Here is a 26,567-nt window from a genome sequence, read left to right as displayed (position 1 = left end):
GTGTGCACAGTGAATCCTTTTTTTTTTTCAAAACAGTGCAAACTCTGCAGACTGCACTAAAGTTGCACATTTTAAATTGTGAGAACAAAATGGAGCAAATGTTGTTTTTTCCCCCCAAAAAACCCCAACACTTTCTCACTTTTTCTCAATGCAAGTGAATGGTAGCAAAAGCACCTGACAGAAAACAGTCCTACAGATAGGCACTAATAGGCAGATGCCAGGATTTTCTTTTGATAAGAATGCAAGAAGACCGCAGCAAACAAACATTTAACACCAACAAGAGCGGTCTACTATTTTATAAAATCCTTCTTTGGTTGTGCCAGCTCGAGAACGAGGCTGCGTTTTACTAGAATGGCTCGGTAAAGTGTGCAGTGTGGTGCACAGGATAACACGAAATAGATTCACGTAAAATACGCGTAGGAGTGCAGCAAACAAAATAGCAATTGAGTAATAAAATGTAAAAACACAGGTTAAGGCACATTAGAGTGTTCATAGTATGCATGCAAGCATTAAGGCACATATGCAAACAAATTCAGTTCCTCACGTGGAACATTGTTCTGATGTAATTAAAATTCTTGAGGGGGAGGTCCAAGTAAGTCCAATCATTGACCAATAATTCTGGTGGGAATGTTGAAATTGGCTCTTCTTATGTTGCTCTGAGTTGGGTCTGTCCTTCCCTTGGTGTCTCTGTCCTAGCTCTGCTGCGAGTTGCTGATGCCTCATGGCTTCTGCTGATCCTCTGCCCTCTCTGTCTTTGTTTCCAGCTGTCCAAGAAGTACGGAGTGCACGTATGTGGCGAGGGCGGCGAGTATGAAACCTTCACCTTGGACTGCCCACTCTTCAAGAAACGGATCGTGGTGTGAGTTTCATTGCTTCTCTCTGTTTGATGTTCGGTAATAAGCTGCCTTGGGTTTCCCATAGCCAGTACCTTTTATTTAAGTAATCTGTTCTGCCGGGGCTTCATAAAAGTGCCCTTCTCTCAAACCACCACGCACCAGGCAACATCTTCAGCGCCTCGAGACTAGGGATGGGCGGAATTAGCGTAGTCGCGCTACACAAAGCTCTGCAAAACGGTAACAAATCTCCACGAGCACGCAGAGTTCCGCGAACACACGGAATTGCTTGTTCCGCCTATTTGCGATGCTATTTTCCTGTACGCGAAAGCTGTTTGCATGCTCGGGGGGAAATATATTGCGGACACGCATTTTGAAAGCGCAAACAAGCAAAAAATTCTGCGAAGCTGTAAATCGTGGAATTTTTGGAAATTCCGCATTCTCCGCAGAACGTGAAATTACCCAAATTCTGCGAGCGGAATAGAATTTACCACCCAGGCCTACTCGAGACCCTCGCAGGTGATATTTGGTGCTCTAAAAATGGGTGATTGATTGATTGCTTGAATATGAGTGACTCTCCCTGACTACGAGTGAGTCGACCTGGTTATCAGCCTTCCCAGTTGATCTCGTTTCCCAACAATTGGCCAAAGACTTCACACTTACGGCGAGTATTGATGACGTTGGCAGAAAGTTCTGAACTGTGTCAACACCCCTGAATACAAATGAGAACAGCTCTTCCTGAAGTTATCAAGTACCCTAGATCTCCCTGAAACAGGAAGAATGGACTGGGCACCTCCGTGAGATTGTTCCATTTTACTTTAAATGTCCATGGAAAGCTGATACAGTTAATTCTCCACTCACTTGAAATTGATACAGATAAATCAATAATGCGTTTGTAATTTGTACCCACTGCCTCCTATCACGCTGATGAGGCTAAAGACGACAGTAAATGTCCCTGAACAAGTTAAAGTAAACCTTCCACATTTCTTTGACATCATTGCAAACTACCTAAAATGTCTTTGAAATAGATACAAATAGGTATGAATCTACTTGACAGAACAGATATGAAGGTCCTTAAAAAAGATATATATTCCCCACAATCGTTTAAATCTTTACAGTTGACCCCAGATTTTCTTCAAGTTAATGCCAGTTTTTGTATTATAAGGGAGAGAGCTGGCTTTACAGTTTGCAAGAAGGGTTTTAAAATAAACAAGTATGGATGGCCGTGAAACTTGTCTTTTTGCCGGAGGCTAGCCGCTTCCATTGGCCAAGGCCAGGGGCTTTGAAATGCCCACCGTGGATCTTTTAATTTGTCTACCATTCATTCAAGATCCATGGCACAAACCAAACTTTGTACTGTAATTTCAAAAACAGGCACACATGTGCTCTTTAGTGGTGCTGTTTTTTCCAACCCTGGAAGGAAGAATGAAGGAGACGGCCCTGCCAGTATCAGACCTATCGGCACCAGGTTGCATGCAGGCATTTGCTGCATGCGATTAACCCAACTCAAATATGTCTCCGGCTGTAGAACTTGTCAGAGCTCCATCAGCTCGCCGCCAAGAAATGACGTCGCCTGCGAGCGGGGAACTATCTGCCACCTAAGGATGCTGCTTCTACTGGTACCTGCCTACGGAACCTTTCATCCTCCTGCCAAGTACCAATTGCCTGTGAAGCTTATCGCTCATTACAGCCGTGCCTGACTCCCTGCCACATCCTGGGCCTCGGGCAGCCAATATTTGGCCCGGTTGGCAGTACAAATGCACCTCCCAAGGGTGGAGGATCAGAATCTGCTTCTCAGCGCCCTTAAGGAATCTCAGTAGGTGGCACACCTGCTGCAGAGACCTGGGTGTGACTTGAAAGTAACAGTTTTAAGATCCGCTCGTCGCTGTTGATAAGAAATGAGTAATGTTGCGTTGAGTAATAACATCTGTTGCATACAGCACTGCCTGTGTTGTGTTCTGTATAAATGATCAATATGTCTGATTGGCACTTTGGTCCTATGTAAATGTAAATGTGTTTGTATTTATATAGCGCACTTCTACCCAGAGGTCTCGTAGCGCTGTATTCATACCTCTGTGGAACCCATCCTGGCTTTCCTGTGAAATGTCCACTCCTGGGCACCCCCAAGGTGAAGCCAGGCATCCAAACGCTGCTGGGGCCGTTGTGGAGATTAAGCAAACTATTGCCCAGAGTCACAGAGTGGGACCCATGATTAGACTAGGCACCGAAGCGAGAATTATCAGGTCCGAGAAATTGAGTCCAAGAGCCGCTGAGGCGTGAATTGAACCCTGGTCCCGGGCCAGACCTCTGCATCAGGGTCTGCCGCTCTAACCATTGAGCCACGCTTCTCCGCGTCAGCATCTTGGAACTGCCGGCAGCCCGGCAGAACAGGACCTGAAAGCCTTAAGCGGTGTATAGAGCTCAAACTTCCAACAAAGTTAGACACAGTGGTCCAGGGTTGCATAGGGGCCCTGGCAGGGAAGGCTTGGACACTAAGCAAACAGATTTAAAGCAATTCTCTGACAAATACGTAACCAGTGAAGAATGTGCACTGCCGTCCTTGCATGGCATCAAAATGGAGGGTGAGAGACAGTCATGCTACAATATTCTGTTAGCGCTGCAGGTGTTTGTTGGTATACCCAGGCACCCCTAGAAAAAGGGAGATTCAGTCATCTAATTGACTTAAGATGGTGGCCTTGACTGCTGATGGACGTGGGAGATAGGGTATGGTTTTCCGCAGTAGACAAAGCTTAAGGAAACAAATGTCAACCAATTTATTGACCTTCTCCTTTAAGGAAAGAACTTGATTAAAAAAAGAAGTCTAAATTGCGTACTGAGGAAGATGGGACTATGGTCAAACCTCAGTTTGAGGACCGCGGATAAGAAGACAGAACACCAGGTGAGTTCTGAGTAGAGATAAAGTCTATCTTTTGTCTTGTCTGTGTTGAGTTTTATTGAATTGGAAGATATCCACTCGGCGACCTGGGTTGTGCAGCCCCTGAAGTAGGGGAGCCTTGCCTGACGTTATTGTCGAGTGAGAGCAGAATCTGTGTGTCATCTGCATCACTTAAAGGCTGGAGCCCAATGTCCGTATAAGTTGTGCCAGCGACCCTTAAAAAGGGCGGGGCTAAGAGAGGAGCCCAGTCGAACTGCATCAGACAGGGATTTAAATTCAGATTGAAATGGTGACAAGATAACAACTTGAGGACGGTTAGTTAGGTAAGAATTTTCTCAGGCAAAGCAGAGCCATGGATCCTGACTTCGGAGAGGTGAGGAGTAGGATGAAAAGGGAGACTGTATTGAAAGCCGAGTACTGTTTAAGAAGGACAAGGGCAGAAGATTTGCCATGATCTGCCTTCATTCGAAGATAATCAGGGCCTGGAATTTAGAGTTGATTCAGTGCTGTTTGTGGGATAATAGCCCAATTGAGTTTGGTCAAGAAATTTAGAGTGCTCAAGGAAATTAGACATCTGCCTGTTGGCGACTTTTTTCAAAATATTCTTGGGCAAATGTTGGATGGGACAGAAATTGCTCAGTTTCTGCAGTTGGCTTTTTGATTAAGGGCATGGCTAATGCATTTTTCATGCTTGAGGAATGGTTGCAGTGCCAAGGGATCGGTCGCAAAGACCGTAAGGCCGTCAGCGAGTCTGAAGGGATCCAGATTTAATGGCTGATAGAAGAGTGGGAATCTCATCCGGAGAGATAGGGTTGAATGTGTGTAGACTCGGTGGGTTATTGGCATGGCTGACCCCGGAAGGAGAGTTCGGATAATAATCCAGAGAAGGAGTACAACAAATATTAGAGGTGGTGGATTTAGTCAATGAGGTAAGGGCGAAACGTATGCAATTTTTACAAAAAATCTGTTAGATTATTGCATAATTGTTTCGAAGGCTCAAGGTGCACAGATGGACAGTCCATTGACTGTATGGAACTGAAGATGTCGTATTGCTCTTTAACAGAGTTGCAGGTCGTGAGAATCTTGGAAGAAAAAAATGGCTGCTTTGGTTTTTAATATCATAGCTGGGTACGTGAGCAGGCCGATTAAAAACAAACCGCCCAGTAGTTCCCTAGGCACCTCACCAACGAGAACAGCTATTGAATATATAATATATAAGATAAGGTAAACAAGAGAAAATAAAAAAAAATCATAAAAAAATAAAACTGAGCGGGAGTGCTCACTGGGCTCTCCCTCAACCCTACTTTTCTGGACTTGAATGGACCAGATGTTGTATGTAAATGCTATTGAGTTAAGAGCGGTCCAATGTGACCTGTAGTCTATCATTTACCAAATACAAGAAAAACAGCCCTGTTAGAACTAACACACAAACTATGCTCACTGCGTGCTCAAAAACTAGACCATTTCGTTTGTCATTGGGAACATCGTTGTAGTGACCACCATAATGGACCTCCCCGAAGCGGCACCTTTCAAACTTACCAGGTGCCGAAAGCTCTGTTTCAGGCTGGACTACCTTGTCAGCTGCCCCATCCATGGCAGGGTGGGTAGGAACCACCCTGTCACGTCCAGGTTTAAGCCTGCGAGTCAACATCGCATGTTCCACCCAAACCCGTGTAAGAACGCTCTCTGCTCCTCATAGTTATCTGGAATAACATACTCCAGTTGATTGTAAAAACACGCCCAACCATGCATTACATACTGAATCTGGGAGGGCGTGTGTGATCGCAAGTGTTGGCCAACAACTAGGTTGGCTTCCCTAAAAGACTTTCCATATTCCACGCCCCTGAGAGGTGAAATCACAGAGACTAACTGTGAAAGGTTGCACAAGAAGTTTTCTACAAAGTTATCCCATGGTTTAAAAAAAAAACACTCAGTATGTGGACTCGAAGACATTATGTTCAGTATTATGTTGTGTGATTTAAGTAAAGTACTACTGCTTTAAAAATAAAGTAAGCACTGGATGTGCATTCAGTTATTGGCTTTTGTTAGTTGGCCTGTTGAGTTCTGAGTTTGGATGCTTGACCTCACTACCCAGAGGGTCAAGTGCTACAGAGCTGCATTTTGTACTCAGTTGTTGGTTCAATAGTAAAGTTACACCCCAGGTCACAGGCGCAAAAGACTAACTACTATAATCCGAGCCCAGTAACCCCTGTCTACCCTGGGGCGCCAGAAAAAGTTCCCCGAAAACTTTTATTTTCACATCTACCGTCTGCATAAGTTGAGGACATGCACTTATTGGAAGAGGGTGGTACCTAAATATGTTACAGAGGCTATCCGATTCGATCAACCTCTCATGACACATCAAAGGGTGTGAAAAATAATTTTAACTCGTGAAGGAACTTGCATGCATGAAAGACTGAACCAGCCTTGTCGGTATTCAGACCCCACACACATCTTAACTGTGAGAGCTCAATTTCCTGAGCTATCTTGGTTTTACTTTGTTGTAGCTTGTCGGTGGTGTTTGTGGTGGAACCTCAATCCATGGCAGGGCAGGTCTTCACTTACACTTCCTTGTTTTTGACTTACAGAGACTCATCAGAAACTGTGGTGCACTCGGCTGATGCCTTTGCTCCGGTGGCCTACTTACGCTTGTTGCAGCTGCACCTGGCCGACAAGGAACCTGTGAGTACACAAACACTCTTCATTTATTGATAGTTCGAGACATTTTGTTTCATCATCACAAGATAGAAGCATAAAACATTTTGAGACAAATAAGGACAATGAAAAACTAAAAAATCTTAAATATCTATAAACACAGATAAAAATGTTAAGTTCAAGTAAAAAAGAAGATGCAAATGGAATATAATGCCATCATATAGCTGACACTTTACAACCAATCTCCCACGCTATGTACAAAAATACAAGAAACACCCACCGCCCTCAGGCAGTTAAAGTCAGATAAGGAAAGGAAAATTGGGGGATAATTTCAAACAATATCTAGCATTTTACATCTAATTTACCAGGCCATGTATGAAAATGTAGAAACAACGACAATTGAAGAGGTGTCGCTTTTGCATACCCTAAATGCTTCTCCTCTAGAGGGTAAGCTCAAAGCCCTGCACATTAGAGCAATCTGTTTAAACCTAGGTTTTGCATAGAGTGGCAGAAAAACAATAGATGCTTCTCACTGTCATGTGCATTTTTGCAATAGAAGCAATGTTTAGAGCCCTGGTTCATCGTCCTCCAACTGGCGGTATAAGTTGCTAAGTGGAGAAGTGTGGCTCAATGGTTAGAGCGGCAGACCTTGATGCAGAACTCTGGCCTGGGACCAGGGTTCGATTCCCGCCTCGGCGGGTCTCGGGCTAAAAATTTCCTCGGACCTGATATTCTCGCCTCAGTGCCTAATCTAATCATGGGTCCACTCTGCAACTCTGGGCAATAGCTTGCTTAATCTCCACAACGGCCCCAACAGCGCTGGGATGCCTGGTTTCACCATGGGGGTGCCCAAGAGTGGACACCTCACAGGGAAAAACCAGGAAGGGTTCCTACAGCGGTATGAGTACAGCGCAGAGAAACCTCTGGGTAGTTCTGCGCTATATAAGTACAAAGTTTACGTTTTAAAAGTTTTTTTTTTACAGGAAGAGATACATACCTAAATTGGAGATACAAGGACCGGGCCTGAACTGACGGATGAAATTCTGGAATTCCTCTGCCTTGCACTCTGATTTTCGGATGACAAAAGGCCCTTCTCAGACTCCCTTGTGAGGATGAGTGGTCCCTGCATCTAGTGGCCTTCTCTTTCATCATCTTTTTAACTAAGGTAGCATCCCCTCTCTGGATGGATTGTGGCTCGCTCCAAAACTTCCCCAGGCCCAGCTCACCCCATTCCTTCTTGAGCGTCCCTGGCCATCTGATCTTTCCCCCTCCATTGACCAAAATGTAAATGTAAATGTAAATGTAGTGTTGCTTGTATAGCGCACCTATCATCCCAGACGTGGCATCAAGGCGCTGTAAGCATACCGCTGAGGAACCCTTCCTGGCCTCTCCCTGTGAATTGCCCACTCTGGGCACCCCCAGGGTGAAAGCCAGGCATCGTAGCGCTGTTGGGGCAGTTGTGGAGATTAAGCAAGCTATTGCCCAGAGTTGCAGCGTGGGACTCATGATTAGAATAGGCACAGAGGCGAGAATTATCAGATCCGGAGAAATTGAGTCCAAGTGCCGCCGAGGCAGGAATTGAACCCTGGTCCCGGGCCAGACCACTGCATCAGGGTCTGCCGCTCTAACCATTGAGCCGCACTTCTCCACGTGGCACGCTGCAGACCCTCTGTAAGGTGACGCAGGTCATCAGTGCCCCAGATTCAGATCCAGTACAGTAGGAGTCTCAACCCCATCAACGATGAGATCTCCTGGATTCCCAGATCCAAGTGGAGTGGGACAAGAGGCGAGCCCTTCCCTGGACGCACCGGGCTTCTGATAACATTGTCTTGTGCTATGCTGAATGGACTAGGGTGACCGTGCCCCCATAGTTCCTCCCCAAAAAGAACAGCTCCCCTTGCTTGAGCCTTATAGATTTCCACTGCTGGCCGTACAGGGGTACCAAGGTGCTTTTTTGGCCAACTTGAGTATAGCTCTGGCCCGCTTCTTTACGGATAATGTGCTCTTTAAAGTCTGCGGGTCCCAGGATCCGGACTCATCTAGCCGGATACCTAGGTAGTCAACCTCCTGGACTCTTTCAAGAACTTCCAACCCCACCTTTAAGACCCCACTCACCCTACCTTTCTTAGTATATGTCATGTATTTGGTATTAGAAGTGTTTATTTCAAGACCAAAATCACTGCAAAGCTGGTTAAAACTATCAATCAGCCTTTGAAGGCCCTCTCTTCTCCAAAGAGGAGGGAGCATATTTTTGCTCCTGCCAGGGAGGGGGAATCATTAGCACAATTTGTTAAATAGGCAATACAATTATTGATGTAGAGAAGGAAAAGGGTAGGGGCGCGTACCCAGCCCTGCCTAACACCTTGGTTGACGGGGAAAGCCTCTGTTACTTCTCCTTTCACTCCACACCTTACTTGAGCAAAATTCCCCTCAAATTCTCCTTTGCTTCTCATTTGTTATACGTTCCCGACCTGCAAAGCACGCTGTACTAATGCTGTGCCCGCTCGGTGTGCTCCCTTATCATTTATATATGGTGTGTGGATACTGCTTGCCTTGATTAGTCATACAGAACCGGCTGACCAAGTGTCAGTCATTCCATGCACGTGTTGCCTCTTTGTTGGGGATGTCACATTGCCTGCAATATCTGCCTCACATACAAGAATGATTTAGGATTGCTAGTAATTTTGAATTGCTATTTTATTATTGTGGAACCAGATTATGACGATTTGGCCTTAAAAATATGGGTTCCAACTCACAAAACGTTTTCTGTGATTAGGCGTTACTTGCTGTTGGAGTAATTTAGACTCACTCTTGGAATAAGTCGTCCTCGCCATCTTTGTGAACTCTTAGAATTCAAGAATAAGACACTGCAGTCTCTTTGTGAATTGGGCTAGGTACCTTTCTCTAATTTTGCCTAACCAGTGACTAAAATGTTCTGAAACCTGCGCTGAATTTGGCGGAATTAAAATCGCATCCAAGTCTTTGTGAAAAAAAAAATACGTTTATCTTTATTAGGGAAGAGGCCAGTCAGGTGTATAGAGCAAAACCCTATCTGCAGAAATTCTGTGCCCTCGTCGATTCTGCCTCAGAGGGGCAACATTTTGGGGATTCTCCTAGGGTCCCCTCTTGTCACAGGTGGAGAGTTCCATAAAGCCAGGAAGAGTTGCCCCTGAGTATATCCACCTCCCTTACTTTTTGGTCAGTAACATATCTTTGTTGTCCACCATAGGTGGACACCCCCGATGTGCTTCCAGCCAACCTGTGTCCTTGTCAAGCGCTCGTTGAAGGTGTGTCCAGTCCCCCTGAGGATGAGCAGGCAGAGGAAGCGCCACCACTCGCTTGCGAGTCCCTCTCATTCGGTGAGTGAAAAAAAACATTGTTGGGAATAAATGTGTTAATTAAATTGGCAAAGCAACTCTCTCTTGTAGATCCTTGCTGTTATGTCTTTCTACACTGCCCTAAACACAGCCCTACCTTAGGGCGCACCAGTGTATGTTACAGACTCCAAAACAGATGCCTGGTTTTCTATGACACCCAACAATCCTCTGAGCCTGAGCCTAAAGCTACAGACAGGAGGCAGCCTCTCTGTGTGAGCCAAATTTGTGAAGTCTTGTTGGTCCGACTTATATTTGCGCCCTTTGGGATCACCAAAATGAGTGCCATCGATTTGAGTAACAGTGATATTTGTTATCCGCAGCTTTAAAAGCACTGTTGTACTGTTTAGTTATTAGTGTGAATTGCATCTGAAAAACTTGGAACAAGTCTGTGAGTCAATAAATCTCTGTAGAGCAGTTTTTAGGTCTTGACTATTTCTATCCCGCAGGGATAGATAGGCGAGAATTATAGTAAGCACTTTAAAAACTCTACCAAACTTGCGGATCACGCACAGTTCATTTGAGACAGGCGCGTGCACAAGGCCAGCCACGTCACACCACCATTTGTCTGTGCCTCGCATCACACTTCAAAGGCTACCGCTCCCCCCCAATCACACTTCAAAGGCTGCTGCTCCCCCGCCCACCGCATCAGACTTCAAAGGAAAGCGCTCCCGCTCCCCCGCCACAGCAATGCCGAGAGCTTGTTATCCTATGTGTACTAGTGATAACACAGGCAACCTCAGTTTTGGGTATAACATTGCAGGCGAACCCCGCTTGGGAGTAATGTGACTGGCAAGCCCTTCTTTCGGAGTAGCGCGGCGACAACGCCAATTGCAATATCTCCAGCCACCGCCATCTTTAAACAGTAGCTTGCTCATATTTTGCTTATGGGTGCCCGATACGTCAATAAAAGACCGAAACTTGCTTTTATATTTACACTCTGAAACGTCACATTAAGCCCAAGCTTAGAGTCATTTATAATAAAATTACATGCAAATACTTAGCCTCTATTAGACTCGTATATCCTCATCAAGCAACAAATACTTACGGGAATAAGAATTTCCCTTCACTTATATGTGGGCGTCCGATTCCAAAAGAAGTTTCGAAGGCGACTCACCATCGAGCCTTTTATAACAGAATTGTGCACATCACACCTATTACTCATTAGCACCACTCGTGTGTCATTTTTTTTCTCCTCCTACCCCTCTCTCTACCTCTTTCTCGCTCTCGCACCCACGCTCCACCCCCAACTCCACCCTCCAACTCCACCCTCCAACTCCAACCTCCAACTCCACCTCCACCCTCCAACTCCACCCTCCAACTCCAACCTCCAACTCCAACCTCCAACTCCAACCTCCAACTCCACCCTCCAACTCCACCCTCCAACTCCACCCTCCAAATCCACCCTTAAACTCCAACTCCACCCTCCAAATCCAACTCCACCCTCCAACTCCAACTCTACCCTCCAACTCCACCCTCCAACTCCAACCTCCAACCTCCAACTCCACCCTCCAACTCCACCCTCCAACTCCACCCTCCAACTCCACCCTCCAACTCCACCCTCCAACTCCACCCTCCAACTCCACCCTCCAAATCCACCCTCCAAATCCACCCTTAAACTCCAACTCCACCCTCCAAATCCAACTCCACCCTCCAACTCCAACTCTACCCTCCAACTCCACCTACACCCTCCAACTCCACCTTCCAACTCCACCTTCCAACTCCACCCTCCCACTCCACCCTCCAACTCCACCCTCCAACTCCACCCCCCAACTCCACCCCCCAACTCCACCCCCCAACTCCACCCCCCAACTCCACCCCCCAACTCCACCCTCCAACTCCACTCTCCAACTCAACCCTCCAACTCCACCCTCCACCCCCAACTCCACCCTCCAACTCCACCCTCCAACTCCACCCTCCAACTCCACCCTCCAACTCCACCCTCCAACTCCACCTCCACCCTCCAACTCCACCCTCCAACTCCAACCTCCAACTCCAACCTCCAACTCCAACCTCCAACTCCAACCTCCAACTCCACCCTCCAACTCCACCCTCCAACTCCACCCTCCAACTCCACCCTCCAAATCCACCCTTAAACTCCAACTCCACCCTCCAAATCCAACTCCACCCTCCAACTCCAACTCTACCCTCCAACTCCACCCTCCAACTCCACCAACACCCTCCAACTCCACCTTCCAACTCCACCCTCCAACTCCACCTTCCAAATCCACCCTCCCACTCCACCCTCCAACTCCACCCTCCAACTCCACCCCCCAACTCCACCCCCCAACTCCACCCCCCAACTCCACCCCCCAACTCCACCCCCCAACTCCACCCCCCAACTCCACCCTCCAACTCCACCCTCCAACTCAACCCTCCAACTCCACCCTCCAACTCCACCCTCCAACTCCACCCTCCAACTCCACCCTCCAACTCCACCCTTAAACTCCAACTCCACCCTCCAACTCCACCAACACCCTCCAACTCCACCTTCCAACTCCACCCTCCAACTCCACCCTCCAACTCCACCTTCCAACTCCACCCTCCAACTCCACCCCCCAACTCCACCCCCCAACTCCACCCCCCAACTCCACCCCCCAACTCCACCCTCCAACTCCACCCTCCAACTCAACCCTCCAACTCCACCCTCCAACTCCACCCTCCAACTCCACCCTCCAACTCCACCCTCCAACTCCACCCTTAAACTCCAACTCCACCCTCCAACTCCACCAACACCCTCCAACTCCACCTTCCAACTCCACCCTCCAACTCCACCTTCCAACTCCACCTTCCAACTCCACCCTCCCACTCCACCCTCAAACTCCACCCTCCAACTCCACCCCCCAACTCCACCCCCCAACTCCACCCCCCAACTCCACCCCCCAACTCCACCCTCCAACTCCACCCCCCAACTCCACCCTCCAACTCAACCCTCCAACTCCACCCTCCAACTCCACCCTCCAACTCCACCCTCCAACTCCACCCTCCAACTCCACCCTCCAACTCCACCCTCCAACTCCACCCTTCAACTTCCACCCTCCAACTCCTCCCTCCAACTCCACCCTCCAACTTCAACTCCACCCTCCTACACCACCCTCCAACTCCACCCTCCAACTCCACCCTCCATCGCTTAGGAACACCACACATCACTCAGGGACACCACCGCATCACTCAGGGGCACCACTCAGGGACACCACCACATCACTCAGGGGCACCACTCAGGGACACCACCACATCACTCGGGGACACCACCACATCACTCGGGGACACCACCACATCACTCGGGGACACCACTACATCACTCAGCCCAACCACATCATCACTCAGCACCACAACAGCACTGTCGTTGCTTGCTACCAACAAGCATTGCCATAGCCAATAGGACTCGCATTAGGAAAGTGTAAGCTATTGGCTTTGTGAATAGCAATGCTATTAATTTATATATTTTCAAAGCCAACACATATTAAAAAAATGTGTCATTTACAATACCAATAGCTCACACTTTCCTAATGCGAGTCCTATTGCATTGCAAATGCTTGTTTAATCTGGACTTTAATGTACAATCCTGAAACCTTTGAAACAACTTTAGAGCTAGTCTCATGTGGAATGGACCTTTTAATACCTTTCCAGCATGGGCCCCACCCATGCTGGAAAGGTATGCATGTGATTTAGCATGATCAACTTTCAACATCCACTTGTGAATTTTGAAACCTTCTCCACAAAGATAGAGCCTTTGTTTCCTCTCTAATGACGGTGTCCCAGAGTTCTCTCTGCCAATCCGATGGCATCGTTTGCCAGAATATTGGCAATTCCTAGATGATCTGCATGTCGACTCCTCTAGTACCAAGGCTGTTTTACAATTGAGATCAGTAGCATGTTTACGATTGTTATACAAGTGACGCGAGCTCCCTGCTTGAGCTCAGGACGTAAATTAAGGGAAGCCAGGGTTAGCAGTTGCGTCACAGCACTTCCACTGCCCTTGCTTGTGTGGGGGTCATGAAAGCAGCAACCGAAGCAGTAAGTAATCAGGCCTCTTAGTAAAATGTGTTGTTCCCCCTATTTACACTTCTTCTAGTTACTCAGCAGCTGACAGCAGTCTGCTGTTTGCGAATTGGTGATGTCATGGGGCCAAAGAGTACATGATGTCACATTCCCCCTCCCTGCTGCTTGGTGCATCCTAATAATCGTCTTGCTTTCAGCAAGCAGGATTTAGTATTTAATGGTGGTTTCATACCTTCTTAACTATCACATCATCCCCCATAACCAAAGTCTGTTCAATAGGAACGAGAAAGCAGAAGCATCGAACCCTAACTTCCATCTCTCAGTCACAGGCTGTGATTTATCCTGAGTTCATCCTGTAAGGCTTACCTTGAGTGACCTGTGATCATTTGAAGTCAGAGGCTGGAGCACTGAGGGGTGTGATGATGGCATCTTCCTTCCACATTGACAGCATGACGCTCATCTGTGTTTCTTCCTCTTACGGCACGCGGGCAATGAATGGTTTTTTTGTAAAGGGTGTCTGACATACAATCACGTGCAAAAGTCCTCTGTAAGAACACTTGTGTAGAAAATGTGATTTCCCACAAAAGTACAGCCTGTTGGAGAGGAGATAAGACTACTCCACTCAAAACTCCCAGCTCAGTGTCTTGAGGTGGTGGGGCTCCTAAAGGAACGTGCCAGTCCTGGGGGCAATAGGACACAACTCAAAAGTATAAAGAATGGTCTCCATTACAGACACAGGCAGGGGGTTAGTTTGGGGTGTTTATAACTACTCTTTACCCTCCCACCGTGCTCTCCTATCCATTACAAACCCTCTTGAAGTTTCCATGATGGCGACCAAAAGAGAATGGTCCAAAGTCGCAGATCTAAGCAGTAGTGATAAAGGCAGTGGGATAAGGAAGGGTAGGCAGCAAGCAGAGAAATAACACATTAAATGCGCCTTCTGGTCTGTATGTCACATTTTATTCTGTGTTTCTATTATGTCACCAGGCCCGGTCTAACAAGGACAGTCCTGTCTGAAATTACAAGTCTCTGTCCCTGAAGGGCACCTCATTGTCACACCGTTACTTAACTTGAGGATTCCTGCCTTTTTGTTCCTGCCCTGTTCATATTCTCTTTCCTGTTCTTGCAGGTGGCAGCACAGAGTGTTCTGCAAGATCCCTTCGTGGCCACCAGTGGATCAGCAGGATTGCCGGCCGCCTCTCTCCGCCGGATGTTACAAGCGTTGAAGCAGCGGCTCAGCAAGCCTTCGACTCCCTTCGAGGTATCCCATCGTCTTCACTCTAAATAATGGGGTCCTGGGACACCTATAAGAAATATATGAAGGAGTACCGAGACCACGCTTTGGAGATTTGTGGTTGTGCAAATGCTAAAAGCAGCATGTGCTTCTTTTTTCAGTCATGCTGGACTCCAAGAAGATAGAGCTTAAAGATGTTGTCCTGGTGCATCTGTATGTGAAGAACATGAGGGACTTTGCTGCCATCAATGGAGTGTATGGGACCCTGTTTGACGTGTGCCCCCCGGCAAGGTAAGACCCCCATTTAAAAAAAAAAAACATATTTTATTGATTTTTAGTCATCATACAAATCAAAATTAGCATCCATTTCACGTAGACCCATCAAATATATCTTCAAGTTTATCCCCAACAAGGTAAGCCCCACATGACGCGGTCACCTCTGGGATGGCCATTCAGGAGCGAGTTCACACCTAGAGATCTTCTCTTTAGCAAGTGGCACAAGTAAAGCAAGCCGTTAGTTATTGTCATTATTATTCTGTGCATGTTTGTCTTGAGTGTGTGCGTGTGTGTGTGTGTGTGTGTCTACGTGTGTACTAACTCAATGAGAGAATCAAGTTATTTAACCCCTTCGACGCTGATGACGAGCTGGGCTCGTCATGAGGTAGCCTCCTCGCACGCTCATGACGAGCCCAGCTCGTCACGTAAAGTGCGCTTTTAAAAAAGTCAGCGTACGAGCGGAATTCCGCCCGCACGCATGCGGTTAATAAACCTCCTCTGTGGAGTTAAGTGCCTCTTATTGCTAGTCAACACTGCTCACCAGGGTAGGGTCTGTATACTTGAGTTACTCCTACATTTTGGGGCTTTCCTCTTCTTTTGTACCTAGTAACGACACTTGAAATTGATTCTCAAAACTATTAAATTCAGAGTTTTGTATCACACCCTGTGCACACATTCATTTACCACCAGCACTACTATTTTAAAGTATATTGTGGTGGACATGAAGCTGCTTCTCTCACAAAGAGCGACTATGCATTTTTTCTGTTTTCCTTTTCCTCCTGCTCTTCCTCTGGCGTACATAATGCAGCAACACTCTGCTTTCCTCCAATGCTTGAATTGCCTCAAGTAGTTTGTAGCTGTAGCTGAACCATGTACAAACTACATGTCCTCTCTGGGCGTGTTTCTGCTTTCTGTGACAATTGAGATCTCACAAGATTCGGTCACCTGTATTCAGCGGAACGGCAACACCATTTATCTTCGTTAAGAGATGGTAGTAGTAATTTTGAAATCTAATCACTCTACGACTGTGTGCAATACTGAGTACCTCTTCTATCCGTGAGGAAGACTGTCACCCTTCTCCAGAGCTCTTCACCTCTGATGTTTAGTTCATCGTTACTGTGTGAAGGCAGCGGTTGCCATAGTAACTGTTGGATAGACGATGGTACCACTTCTATCTTCCCGGATCAAAATGTACAGATGATTTGTTGTAGGTGGAATACCAAGCCACTTCTCAGCCCGCATCTGAGGACAACATCCCCTGTGAATTTTCTGAGACCGCAAAGTTTGCAGACGCTCCATCGTTAGTCACGTGCTGATCGTTTGGTAAGAGGTCCTCAAAGCCCATGTAGATGTTTCAGCCTCCATAATTCAGGCTACCTCTTCCTCAGATGGTCATCAAAGAACTTCTGGAGCAAGTGGGGGAGGCTCCAGACTGCTTCTGGCCCTCCCCAGATGATAGGGCTACTTCTGCCCAGAGAAGCAACGTGAGCATCACCCAGTACTACAGACATTCAAGATGCTTGGATCAGCAACATCGCAACACAACTCCGCTATTTGGCCAGAACGCAACCGCGCAAGACGTTAGAGTATTCTTATTCCAGTACTGGTCTGTCTGTGCGACAGAAGGTCACCTCTATCCCAGTTTTGGTGACTGCTTAGTTAAGGTATCTGCAGCTCTGGTTGTAAACAAGTTGGTCCTACTATTCACAACCAGTCAATGTGTTGGACTGTTGGTGTATCCCCTAAAATCCCCTAAGAAAGCGGCCCTTGCTCCCACAAAGAGGGTGTGCTTCGTAAAGGAGACTGACAGCTTTAGCGGTCGCACAGGCTTCTTTGGCTGTCGCGGGGGTCCCAGACACCGAGCTGCACATGCAATCCATGCAACTTCACCTGGAAGTACATTGAACAGTTTATGTAGAAGCCCATCCTAATCACACGTCCCTTAGCTTACCTTGAGATGGTGGACCCTGGGACCCAAACCTGCTAGAAGGACACCATCTGCTTATTGTGACTGCCCATCATTATTGACCGAGCGTCATCGGAGGATACCACGGGCCACACTGTGGGGACCCTTCGGTCATTGCTGTGCAGGAGAAGTTTGATTCATCCTTGCACGTAAACGTGCAGCCGTAAACCTCATGGCTGCTGGAGCGATTCCCCTGCAGTGCTGGGCTGTAATAAAAACGGGTGTGGTCATGACGAGCTCAGCCCGTCATGAGCACCTGAGAGATATATGCCATGACGAGCTGAGCTCGTCATGAGCACCGAAGGGGTTAAGGTGATCTTCTTTGAATTGCGAACCTTTGTCTTGCGATGAGGTCCAAATGATAGTTGATGAACACCGACAGCACTGTGGTCTCTTTCCACATTTGAAACCATGGAGGTCCCAATTCCCCACATTTATACTTCCTGGCTGTGGGTATGTGGGAGACAGCTACTGCCACAGCATGTGTCTGACTTGATGACATCTCCTGATTTTCCACATTGCTGATGTTTTGAACCTGAGAGTACACAACCTGTTCAGGTGCCTCCAGGGCTTTAAGTGGGCCGGGTTCCTCCAGGTCTCAGAACCGGTAGTAATTAAAAACAGATATTGAAATGGGTCCCTATCGGGTTCTCTATTAATTTCCTTAGTTTTAAAGGCAAAAACACAGATCAAATACCGAACAATGATTGTAAAAACGGTATGGTAATGTCAGCCATTTAGTTCCTGTTTTTATTTCACATCATTTTCTTAATCTTGCATTCACTAAGAGTGCTATTTTTTCCCCAGGACATTCTGTCCCTGTATCTGTTTTTAGTGTAGCATATTTTCTCTTGTACAGTGCATACTTACAACAGAGTCATCTTCAGATGTTTATAATTGATAATACCATTGACTGGAGTTGAGGCTGAAGGCAGTGCGAGTTTCTCTTGTGCCTGTCAGTGGATCAAAAATGTGGTCAGAATTCATGGTCATCCAATCCTTGGCCTCTCTGCAGAGCACAGAGGGCAATGGTCATGTAATCCAGTTGCAGTTGTGATTCTGTGCAAAGGTGTGTGAAGTAGGTACACAGTTGTGAATCTATTTAGAAAGCAAAAGTAAAAGAACATGCTGTGCGTGCTGGTGAGTGGGTGCGTTGTATATGTTTGGGGGCTGTGAAGTGAAGGAAATGTGAGAAAGTGCATTCGGGAGGGAGTGAAAAGAGGATGCTGACGAGGAAATAGATGAGGTGTTCAATATGAGATGGACGGGATGGGGAGAGAAAAAGGACACGCATGTCTAGTATGGAGTGAACGTAACAGGAGTGACTGAGACACTCTGAAGGCCACTGCCCCTTCTACAGGCCCCAGTAATGTTTAATTCTCAGCCTCACATTTCAGAATTGAAACATTTTGAATATTAATTATTTGCAACAAAATCATTGTCATTACGCATTTATTTTAAACATCTCACTACCATTGACAAAGCCAGTGGTCATGGCAGTTTTTTGTGTGTGTCAGTTATTGTCTTCTATATCTCGATACAATAACAGAAAGCTCAGGGAGAAACCAACATACTGGCTGGGTGGCACACTTCGGCAATCGCAGAAATTTAATCTATGTGTACATGCCGCACCCCTAATTACCTAGGCCACGCCCAGTTTAGAAACCACCCTTCCCCCCCCACATTTTTTCATCCCACTTAATGGCCTGTGTGTCTGAGAACCAGTCAGTCTTTGACACATTGTTTGAGGCCTAGCACATCCAGATATAGTTAGGTTTGCACCACATCTGAACATGAAGTTCAGCACTAAAACGCTGCGCGTTTTTGATACGCTGAAGGAGACCGACTTTAATGTGTACCAGGTTTGTACCTTGTGCAGGTGGTCCATTCTGTTTTGAGCTCCTCAGTGCATTGTGGACCTTGTAATTCCATGTTTCACAGTTCCTCTAGTAGATCTCAGTTTCAGATTTCAACAGCCCAGCCTCTCATGTTGCGTTGCATGATGGCCCATGAAGTAAGTATGTCTACACAGTGTGCTTCAGTGCAACACCTGATACATATTTTGCTATATTTGGAATCTTGTTTGCGACTTTGTGTGGGATGCTGGTGACCGACAAGGGTTTGCTAAATTTTCATGCCATCTGCCTGCTCTTAGTTCAGGTTCCAGATCCCAGTCCACCACCTCCCGCAAATCAGGTGAGTCAACGGAACACGGCGGTGTTGGACTGGAGGGATCCCAGAAGGAATCTAGCAAGGTGGCAAAGAAAGGATCTGAGATTGGGTGAGGTCAGAAGATAGTCGAAGCATGAAAAGAGAGGCGTTCGCCACACAAGAGACAGCAAGGACAGTGAGAAGCCGACACACGTGTCCGGGATTGTCCTCTCACAGTCTGTTGTTTCTACGTGCAGGGTATGTGTGGAAGCACCTTTACCAGAGGATGTTCTTCTCTGGATGGACTGCCTGGTACACCAGGATGCCCGGATTCATGAGGGGGTGCCCAGGCCTGAAAGGCAGGTCATGCACGTGCAGAGCATATCCCACTGGGCCCCGGCGAACATTGGACCGTACAGCCAAGCGATCCAGGTAAGAACCCTGAAGGCTTTGAAAGATGTTAATCAATTGGACAGCTTTATCTAGTTAAATCATTTATTGATGTTTCTGCTATAAAAGATAACAGTAGTCAAGTTATAACATATAGATGACTAAACAGCAATAAAAGAAATGCTATACATTATATGTAACAAACAATACACTGCCTTCTTAATCTTTTATGCAAGGAAATGATATACAATACTGATGACCAGATAGGAATGGGGTGGTTTGTTGGGGGGCGAGAATGTAAAATGTAAAAGTAAAGAAGATTCGGAAAAACTGTGTAGCTGCAATAGCAGAGCAAAATCATTAAACATTATTGGTGATTGTAAACATGTAGAAATGATTATACATACATTTGTACTAATGTCCCCTGTATCTCTTATTAAAGCCAAAAATCCTGTAAGAGACATTTTCTAGTGAAGCTTGGGTGGTCATGCCATTTAAGCAATGTTCGATAGTTAACTTGTGTTTTTTTTTTTATTTTTATGGGCCGATTCAGATTGCGGAGTATGGTAATCACTCTATCACTCTGACAGAGTAACCGTACGCCTAATCTAGAGATGTCTGCCTACTCAGTGGATAACTCTTTACAATGACAGGAACCACTATCACAGCCGTTCCTGTCAATGTATTGAACGAGTGTTGTGCTGCTCCGTCAGCATAACTTTGCGGTATAGTACACTTTCGATATCTTTTTGTTTCTTAAACACAAAATTCCCAAAGCAGGATTTTCTTTCTAAAAATTAAAAAAACAATGACTCACTCGCCAGGGAAGGGAATTTTCTCCCATGGCGCAGGGGTGATTAAAAAGTTTTTACTTTCACTTATCACCACGTATAGAATGGGTGTGCGAAAGTAAAAACTGTCCATTTGTCCACCCACTTTCACTACGGCAGGTGGACAAGTGGCCAAACCTCTGAAGGCCCTTACTCCGTCAGGCCGTCGGAGGAGTATGTCAATGGCACAGATGGAGGAGAGCCTGTTGCTGATATACTTGTCTGTAACTGAGGAGAGCTGAACTTCGGTAAGGCTAAGAGGCTGCACCATTGCAAAGGAATACCCTCTCCACTAAACTCTAAATCAGGCCCTAAGACTAATGTGCTTGGCAATGGAGGGGACTTTTACAATCCTACTTGCTGTTTGGAAATCCATTGTATGAAGAGTTGGAAGTGAGGTCATTAGGATTCATATTTCTAGTTTAAGCAAAATATGGCGGTTTTGAACCAGTTCCAGCCTATCCTTTATTTCTTACCAATAAATCTCAAATAAGGGACACAGCGTAGCCATGTGCTCAGATCCTGAGTTTTGCAGATCACCGTCTAAGCTCGGAGTCCCGTCTTTTCGATTTAGCCTCTGGAACTTAGCAGGTGATCATCAACTTCTACAGAATTGTTTTTGATGAATCAAAAGTAGTCAAAGACCTGGCCCCAAAATATTATAATTTTCTGCTTGATCAAGTGTCCTTTAGAGATTTGTATCTGTTTTCCAGTCAGGGAGTAGTTGATCTGATCATTACTCTTTGTATTTTCAGATTGCAGAAGTTAGAAATGAAAAAGGGTGTTGTGATTCCAGTTAACAGAAAATATTGCTTAAATAAAGGCTGGGGCATTTGCTTATCATTCTGATGGTAGAGCCCTGATGTTAAGAAAGCTCCACAATTTGTTTGGTGGTAAATTGAAGAGATTATATAATTCTTTGGACGAGATTATGGCCTGATTAGGTTGATCCAACCAGCAGCGAAGCACATTGTGGGCTTACCAAGAATACAGAGGGCCTTGCGGCCTGCCATTACCACTGTTTGGCTTTACCGTTACTCTTATTTCATTGCTTTCTGTTGATAGCTTGCCTTGTTTCAGCCTGTCCATCTTGTGTTCGTCCCTCCCCTAGAGCATAGCCTATTTGCCATCTTACTGATTGGCTGGCTATATAATTCCACTGCTCGCTTTTAGGGAATTACTTGTTTCTTTTTATTTGAGCACCCCATGAGAGTGCATGTGTTTTACAGCTGTCGTCCTCGTGCGCTTTTCTCCCACTCTCCACATTGCTCTCTCACTCCCTTACACTTCTAACCACCCAACCACACTCATGTTGCTTTCATTCTCTCTCGCTTGTGTGGTTCTCCCCCAACACCCCACTATATTACATGTTTCCATTTTCTCTCCCTTGTTTTGCTACTCACCGAACATGGTAATGTTGCTTCACCATCCGCCTGTCATGTTGTTTTACTCTCAACTCCCTTCCCAGCCCATTCAGTTCCCAAGCCCAGTTTAATAAATCTTATAGGCGAGACTGACTGGCTATGCCATTTATTCTTTTTACACATTAACTGAGAAATCCAGCTCATCCATTGTAAGACTTTGTTGTACAAAGTAATTACCAGATGCGAGCATCAAAATGCTTTTAAATGAAGAGGTGCTTTTTTTTAAGCTGTTCACCCTTCTCCTGCATGTCCTTCCACTCTCTTGAGTTTAGTTAAATTCTCCTGTGAGTGGATCGATTCTCATGCTTGTTCTTTTTTTTTCCAGTGTGAGGCTATGTTGCTCTGGCTATAGTAACAGTCTTCTAGCCTTGCTTCTTTCTATTGGAAGAATTAAGTTCTCTTCTGTGTGGTTTCCTTTTTTTGGTGTAGATTGTGACTGCCCAGCTGTCAAACAGACCTATTGCTTATAATATACAAAAAGTGGAATTTGGGTCTGCACCATTAAATCACTGACTTTCTTCCACCAGCCTTTTCAGCCATTGGTGTGAGACTTTGACTATCACGTTGGCTCAGCCCTTCGGAGTCAACATCTGTCACCTGATGCTATTTGCTGTTAGGGTGTATCCTTGCGCCTCCACTTGAGTGCTTGCACTTAATTTCACGAGAGACTACGTTACAACTGCAGCCCTCTGTGCCCGCTCCTTCTGCCTCTCTCCTCTACTCCTGTGTGTCTTGCTCTAATGTGCTAACGCTGCGTGGGGAAGCAAAATAGACTCCTACCTCTTGGCTTTGCCAATAGTTTTTATGTATGTGGTCCATTTCCCTTGGATGTGATTACATTCTCCAACCATTGCTTCCTTCAAGTAAGTGTTGGTCTGTTCTTTTGTTTGGTTTAATTTCCCCTAGATGGTCCTGTTAATCCAAGGGCCCGATAAGGAGTCGGGCAGAGTAACGTCCCTGGTCGGATATTGCAGCAGCTGATCACAGCTGGCCCGCTTTTTCCACGTCTGGATTTCCCTTGTGCAGAAACACCAGGCTCGATATTACCAGTAGAAAAATCGCAGAATGAATTAGCTGGGGCAGCAGGCAAAAGAGCAACCCGACCACTGCCCCTACTGCTGGTTTCCTGCAGCATGGAAGAAACATATGGTTCTCCCCTGCCTGGTTCTAGCCTCCGTTGACAGCCTTCCCACTTACCATCCAGCGACTGCTCCTCTGCTAAAGCGGAGGAGGGTCACCCACTGCTTTTCAGCAGTTTGAAAAAGGAAAAATAAAATGATAGGAACACAATGTTATCATTTTATTTTTCAGTGCGAGCCAGGTTAAGGTGGGGCAGGACTGGGCTGTCAGAGCAGGAGGAGGAGGAAATATGTTCACTTAAGTGCGCATGATGGTTTGGCCAACCGTCTTGGACCGGCTAAACAGTCATGCGCACTTAGACCGTTCTCTACCTAATTCTATTGCACAGCCTGGGTGGAGAACATGCACAGGCTCCCAATCCCCGTCTGAGCGCCAAACCAGGCTGCTCAGACCAATCACAATGCTGCTATCATGCGGGTGACAGCAGCGTGGTGATTGGCTTAGGGGAGCCTGTGAGCTTCCTGCTTCCTAGCGTTAGGAAGAGAAGCAGAGGAGTGACGGCGACTGTGCTGAGGTAAGTGTTCATTATTTTTTTTCACCAGCCTCACCACCCCCGTTCCGTTCCAGCCGCCGCTGCTTCCAAGTGTGACTCATACTGGCCCTCCATTCCCATATACAGCTTCTTTAGAGCAGGTGGTAAATGTGAACGTTAATCAACATGGAATTGGGAAATCCATGCTAAATTTGAGTTAGAAAAAACAGGGCCCAGGGATTGTCCCTTTTCAGTGAGGATAAACTCATAACTGCACGGCACTGGAAGAGTATTTCTGCATGCTACCCTTGTTTACCGGGGTGGAGTTTGCAACTTGTAATCAGGGGTTTGGTGTAATTGCATTCTGCTGACTTTGCACTAGTCCCCTGTGAGCTGTTCCTTTCCCCTGTGTATGGATCCTATGGTGTGTGTAGTTTAAATCTTCTGGGTGTGACAGCATTCTCCTGCTTCAATTACATTTTCGTTGTTTTCGCTGATAGGCTTGTTGGCAGAATAAGTTGCATCCACCTGAAGAAGTCCAGTTGGACCGAAACGCGTCAGTGTTTGTGCGAGTTAGAGTGTTGCCATGTATTTTGCGTTGCACATTATCTGTTGAACAGTGGCAGATAGATGTGGTCAAGGAATGTTGTGTCTCCTCCTTTGAACTCACAATCTAAAATAAATACCTTGAAAGTTTCCTCCTTACATATGATGTATATGTTTCCATATGTCGCTGCATGCTGTTATTGTCATTCAAGGACTAGGTGCCTTTATCAGTGTGTCTATTCCGTACCACGAAGGGTGGCTCAGCGAGTTGATCACTTACTTCTGAAGCATTCGCTGAACCGCAGGCCACAAGCTGATCTCTCAGCAAGGCCAACTCAGCCTTCCATCCTTCCAAAGGTCGGTAAATCGAGTACCGGTAGAGTGAATAATAGTATCTTCTGTTTCTCAGCGCTTAGAAGCGTTGTCTTGTACTAGAGAAAAAAGTTATTATCACAGTCAGTATTGTTGCCAGTGTCACAAGCAGTGCCGTCGCTCTTCTGTGACGTGGCATGCGTGCTGGCAGGGTATTGGGGTTGCTTCAGGTCTCAGGCATTCTAGCAATGTCCTGAATTTGGATCGTCGAATCAGTGGAGGATGCTTTCATCTGAATGTTTGTTGTGTTTTTTATTCGTGTGTGTATGTATATATATATATACATATATATATAAAAAAAATATATACATTTCTATATATATATAGAGAGAATTTTTTTTATATGGTGTGTTTATTTTTTATTATTTTAATATGTTTAATATATTAAAATTTATATAATGGTGCTTGCTTCTCAAGCATGTTGACAGCCTCGTTGCTGGCTTTACAGGGATACACCGAGTGCCTCTGGATAACCCCTGGACCGGCCGCCTCCCCCCCGGATTTAAGGTGCATTCGTTTAAAGGAGGAAGTTGCTGGCCCCAGACCGCCCATCCTCCCGCCCGCCCAGGATCCAGGGTCCGCTCCCCGCGAGCCCCTGCCTCTCGTCTCCTAGGGATGATGTTTTCATTCGACGCGCTCCCTTCCACCTGCAATGTCCCCAGACCGCACTTCCATCACAGTCGCCCATTTGCATTTGTGTTTAATACCCAGAGATGGGCGGCCGGGGCCGGGCCCCCGAGGCGCCGTCGCCCGCCTGTGACAGGCCTCCCTCCATCACGCGTCGGCACGCGGCTGTTATCTTGTCGCGCCCCTGTCATCTTTCATGGTTTTTTCCTAAACACTTCCTATATCTCCTAAATGTCTCAATTTTCTAGTCTATTAACATTACTCGCAGAGCAGTAGATAAAAGGGCCGGGCCACGCTCGGGATGATGGGAGCCCGGCGGCGGCGCGGCTCCGGTGAGTGCGGCGCAGCGTGCGGGCTGCTGCGGAGAGGACTCATCCGCGACAGACGAGGCGCAGATCACACGGTTTGCAACACAGGCGCCGAGAATCACCAGTAATTGTGGAGATGAAAAATGGGTTGCACAAGAAGTGTTTGCAAAATCGGATGATTTGAGAAAACCAAAGCCCTGGCACTCACAGCCTTTTAAATGTATAATGTTTATATTAAGCAGGGTCTGGTGGCTTAGTGGACTAATGTGTGGACTGTAGGGACCTGTGTTTGACCTCGTGGTTACAGGTTCGGGTCCACTCTGCCTTTCATCCTTCTAAGGTCGATAAAATGAGCACCATAGAGTTGGATAACAATAAACATTTGTTATTCAATGCCAAGATACCCTTGGGTGAACGTGCGCTTTTAAATGCACGTTATGTATGTTGTGGTAAAGTGTTGCATCGCTTTTGGGTGTGGCGGCATGTGGGTTTTGTTCATCTTGACTATTGCCAGCCCGCGCTCATCGGGGAGGAGAGCCTGGGGCAAGAATGTTCACGGGTAAGTAGTGCGCTCTACAAATTCTTGATTGATTGACTGAAATGCAACTATACTGCCTACATACTGCAGAAAATTCAGTGCTTAATTTGAGCCGGTGGCTGCAGGTACTGCCCACTCGCACTTACTTACCTCGTCAGACTTCGACACAGGGCAAGAGACTGAAAAACACAAATAGGGAAATGAAGGCGGAAGAGAAAGATGGAAAAACAGTAAGAAAGAAAGAAAGCAGGGATGGAAAAGAATCCTGGAGAGTGAGATAAAGGGACAGGCAATGTGTGATGGTGGATGAAAGAAGCATGAGGTGGAATCTGGAGTACGCAGCCTTGGTATTGGAACGTCAACATTCAATAGCACCAGCCACTGGCGTCCAAGCAAAACATTGGGCCCCAGCACTTATTCTTTTACAAACTAAGCACTGGGTGAATTTATTAACATTCAGATGAGAAGGTTTAAGGTATCCCTACTTGGGGTAAGCACTGAAAGTGATGTCACGGCCACAGTGTTTCTGATTT

General features: G+C 46.4%; 1 protein-coding gene across 1 annotated transcript in view; it reads left to right on the top strand.

Moving 5' to 3' along the window:
* Window positions 1-26,567, top strand: part of DPH6 (diphthamine biosynthesis 6) — a 484,410-nt gene that overhangs the window by 239,870 nt on the left and 217,973 nt on the right. Inside the window, exons 7-12 of the mRNA XM_078659430.1 lie at window positions 765-859; window positions 6,318-6,411; window positions 9,614-9,743; window positions 14,890-15,021; window positions 15,156-15,285; window positions 19,645-19,819. Of these exons, the coding sequence (XP_078515556.1) occupies window positions 765-859; window positions 6,318-6,411; window positions 9,614-9,743; window positions 14,890-15,021; window positions 15,156-15,285; window positions 19,645-19,819 (756 nt within the window). The remainder of the gene's footprint in view (window positions 1-764; window positions 860-6,317; window positions 6,412-9,613; window positions 9,744-14,889; window positions 15,022-15,155; window positions 15,286-19,644; window positions 19,820-26,567) is intronic.

This window comes from Lissotriton helveticus, chromosome 9 (genome assembly GCF_964261635.1).
Source record: "Lissotriton helveticus chromosome 9, aLisHel1.1, whole genome shotgun sequence".
NCBI classification, from domain to species: domain Eukaryota; kingdom Metazoa; phylum Chordata; class Amphibia; order Caudata; family Salamandridae; genus Lissotriton; species Lissotriton helveticus.
The sequence above is the reverse complement of the archived record's forward strand: the minus strand, read 5'-3'. Positions and strand labels throughout refer to the sequence as shown.